Source organism: Tachysurus fulvidraco, chromosome 7 (assembly GCF_022655615.1).
Source record: "Tachysurus fulvidraco isolate hzauxx_2018 chromosome 7, HZAU_PFXX_2.0, whole genome shotgun sequence".
NCBI lineage: Eukaryota > Metazoa > Chordata > Actinopteri > Siluriformes > Bagridae > Tachysurus > Tachysurus fulvidraco.
Window position 1 is genome coordinate 5,068,612 of NC_062524.1, and position 4,242 is coordinate 5,072,853.

The window sequence follows — 4,242 nt, forward strand, 5'->3', positions numbered from 1 at the left end:
TAGAAAATTCATCTTATTTGGCTCTATTTATGGATCGGCTCTGATCTTTCAAATCGACGTTCGTTAAATTACGTGTATAATTAAAATAAATAGGAGTTAAACATATGTAAACGTTTGTAAACATAATCTGATTAATAAATCACAGAAAACTCAGACAGTTTTCTGATCTGAAGCCAATCGACGGAGGTTTACGTTAGCAAGTCGGCTTAAATGTAAAACTGGGTAAAAGTTAAAGCTGACTTTAACTGGACATTGTATGAACACCGCATTTCTTGTGTGAAAGCTCCTGCAAATGTTTTACAAAATGAGGAACATTTTGAGGACCTTAAACTGATGCTACTATTAACACTACCATAAAAAGTAATGCTAAGCTAACACCTAAACCTAACCTCAAGGAGAGCATTAAAGTTATGTATTTATTTAAGAAATTTAAATTTAAAGTTGTTTTGTTTGTCATTTATTTTAAATAGTTTTACTTATAGGAACCAATTGAAGTCCCCATACGTTCCGAACTGTCTGATTTTCTTCCCACTTTAGCATCATTCGATCACGGATATGGATACCGCTACGCTTTCAACAGCCATTACACCTTTACAAGTTTTGACAGGTAAAAAGATAGATCTCTTCTCATCAGTAAACTTTCCTGACACCAAACAGCCCTACGACTCAGTTGTCTCTGGTTTCAACGCTTAGTGTGTCTTATCTGTCATTGAAATGCAGATAACTTGTAGAGATTTGAGCTCTGAGAAAGCAGGGGGAGTGAGTCCTGGAAAATGTTTCGACACGGTACTGAGCATTCTTTTGCTGCAGACTGATAGTCCTGAAAAGCAGCTCGAGACAAAACAAATAAAAAAAAAAATAAAGACGCATCTTGGCCCCGCAGGTCTCATCTTATCTAAACAGCAGTGCCTCGCAAAACAAGAGCTCTTCCTGAGGCAGTGAGAGACAGGAACCTGACAATGACGTCCTCTGAAATATCACACACTGTTCACTGTGATACAAGGAGATAAAGGCTTTAGGGTAATGATGAATCTCAGAAAGCGTGACTGGTTTGCGACATCCTGCCGGTTCTGACGCTGATATTCAGAAATGTACACGATGTGCAGAATTTAGCTGGGTTTCGCAATCTTAAACAAATCTTAAACATAAAAGAAAATGCAAATGAGTTTCTGCTTACATCGTGAGAAATGAAATGACGTAAAGGTGAATGAGAAAAGACTAGACCACCAAAATATCAAGAACAGATTTACAGACTCATTCGATTCATTTGCAGATTCATTCGTTTCAGAAGAATCATTTTCGATAACTATATCTACTTTAATATCTACTTTAACAGGCCCTTCAGGATTTCACTGAGGTTTTTTGTGAGTAAAAAAAGAAGTCCAGTGAAGACGCACTGTGGGGTATTGTGTTCATTTCTGTGAGCGTAAAAACACAATCTAATGGAGGAACTGATTCATTTTCAAATATTCACCGAAATAGTCGTTCATTATTTCTTAAAAAGAACATTTTAAAAAAAAAACTCCATTAAAATTTCCATTATCCTTTTTTTTTTCTTAACAACTTCCTTTTCCACTTCAGCCAAGCACAGAATCTCGTTTTCCAACGGCTAACTGGAAATCCCCATACATTCAGGCTCAAAGATCTTTTTTTCCTATTATATAGCTACTTATTTATTTCTCACACAGAAATAAATAAGTAGCTCTTTTTTATTAAAACTACATTTACAACATTCCCCCAAAACCAAATCCCAAATACTACATACCACATCTGTGGTTTTATAAAGCAGGTGAGTGACAGAAAATGAAAGTCGATGTAAAAGTTGTAATTACGAACCAAAACCCACCAAATAAACAACACAGAGGATTGACGTGCTCAACTTGCCAAGGTTTTTGGCAAGTAAAATTTCAAATATTTATGCTAGCATTAGCAGGTGGTATATCTATACCTAATTTATCGAAACAGCAATTTCACAAGACAGAAGTATTTTTTGGTTTAACCCATTACCATCACCAGTGCAGGTGGGTGAAACAAATCACCCCAACACCTCGAGTCATCCCTGCAGACCAGACCCTCATGCTTTTCAGGTCAAGTCGGTTTCAACCATTCAGTAATTCACACTAAGTATATTCGTACTTTCAAAGAGACAGCTGGTTAACCCAGACTACTTCTGTATTCAGCTCTGAACCATCTTGGCATACTTAAAGCTTAATGAGGAACCTCTTGTCTTCTTTAAATCCGGACACTGGGCCCTTTCATGGATACCAGTAGCAGCAAGCATTCCAGCCTCTGTTATGAATTACTGAATACTTCAATCAGAAAAGGACAAAAGAAAAAGAAACCGAGGCATTGTTTTACCAACCACGTAGTTTGGTCACTGACCTTCAACCAATGCCTAAGGTTTCACAGAATATGCAGGACAGTCTGTTTACACCGTTTCCCAATCCTGAACCATACCATGCATATTTTAGTGTTTTTTAAACTATAACGCAAGCAGTGTAACCTCAAAATATCTTAGCAATAAGGGATTGGGAAACTAATCTACTCCATGCTAGATGTTCAACATGGTTTGTTGTTGCATGGAATCTTACTACGGTTTTGCAACAACACCACCAGGAATTTCCACACATTTACATAAATATTTTAAACGTTCATTTGTAATGCTATTTAAGCTACCAGAGCTCCCTTAATATAAAATCTTTGCCTTCCCATCATCAACGTAAATACACAGCAGGAAAAGGCATAGTATATCAGAATCAGAAAGATCTTCATAGCCAGGTATGTTTTCACATTACGAGGAATTTGTTCTAGTACAGAAGCTCCACAGTGTAAACAGAATGGCATTGACAAGACACGGACACATATATAATATAGTATATGTCCACTGTGTCCCTGCGTTCAAGGTCCACTACGTTTAATCGGTATCGTTTCTATAGTAACGACGTGCACAGGATGCTGCATATAAATAATTATTTAAAAAGCACGTGCTAGAAGCTACAGCAAAGTTGGATGCAAGATTGTGTTTATTTAACCCCTTATTGAATGAGTCTCCAGTGTCAGAGGTTAAGATTTAACTAATGTTTCTCAGTTACAAGCTTTATTTTTGTCTTAGAAGTCAATATTAAGTCCAAATAATGCTGGTGAGAACGCAACCGATTATAGTTAATTCGGTTTATTTTTAGTATGACGTGTTAAATTCTGAGAAATAAAACACTTTAGAGATGGAGGTCCTGTTTTATTCAGCATTTAAAAATGTCGTTTTTCTGTATGGGATCTGAGATTTATTTAACATTTTGATCACTAATGTATTAAGTTTGGAAAAAAATAAGTCGGAAAAAAAAAATAAAAAAATTTAAAACGGTTTTTTGCCTTCACACTTTCTCACCTCATCTGACATTTTTACAGCTCCAAAGACGTTTGGAAACTTGTTTTGTGATTTCACAACATTTAATCCACCAGGATTAGTTCTCAGGTTATACAAACACCAGATCCGCACAAACAGTTACGGTGGAAAAAATAAAGCGGATTAAAAAGCAGAGCGCTTTTTATAGCACTGGAACTGATCCGGAATGGAGTTGTGTAAACACAGCAGCACTATTGAGTGACTTTTTTTTCTCCCCCAAAACTCGAAATAAAAGCACGTTCCAAGGGTCGACAGGAAATAAAACTGCATACTCACTTTGCTTTTGACTTCCACCGCATCCAAATCCGAATGGCGCAAAGTTTGCGCCTTATTATTAAAACTCCGATTCATTTTTGCGCAACTCCACCTCGATAGTCTCAATGCGGTCCGCTTCTCAATCTGTGTATGTGTGTGTTGGTTGTGTGTATATGTGTGTTGTGTTTATATCCTGGAAAGGTAAAGAGTAATCCTAGACTATTCCGATTATTCCGATCTCCACTCTCAGAACGGTTCAACAAACTTCAGAGGAAAAAAATAGATGTGGAAGGAGGGTAAAATCACCGCCCCTATGTGTGTGTGTGTGTGTATGTGTATGTGTGTGTGTGAGAGAGAGAGAGAGAGAGAGAGAGAGAGAGAGAGAGAGAGAGAGAGAGAGAGAAAACTTTTGAGAATGACATCATGGGTGTCTCTCTCTCCCAATCCCTCCCTAAAAAGCGACCGAGCTGTGCAACGCGCCTTTACGCAGGGTAGAAAGGTTCAAAATCGGCGCAATTTTATATTGCGCTTTTCTGCACGCGTCGCTATTTTACGTCACGATTTTATCTGATACTGTTTAAGCT

At 37.4% G+C, this 4,242-nt stretch overlaps 1 protein-coding gene across 1 annotated transcript in view; it reads right to left on the bottom strand.

Annotated features, from left to right (window-relative positions):
* Window positions 1–4,012, bottom strand: part of pard6gb (par-6 family cell polarity regulator gamma b) — a 37,466-nt gene extending 33,454 nt beyond the window's left edge. Inside the window, exon 1 of the mRNA XM_027171527.2 lies at window positions 3,680–4,012. Coding sequence (XP_027027328.1) covers window positions 3,680–3,754 — 75 coding nt within the window. The 5' untranslated portion in view covers window positions 3,755–4,012. The remainder of the gene's footprint in view (window positions 1–3,679) is intronic.
* Between the last annotated feature and the right edge of the window lie 230 nt (window positions 4,013–4,242).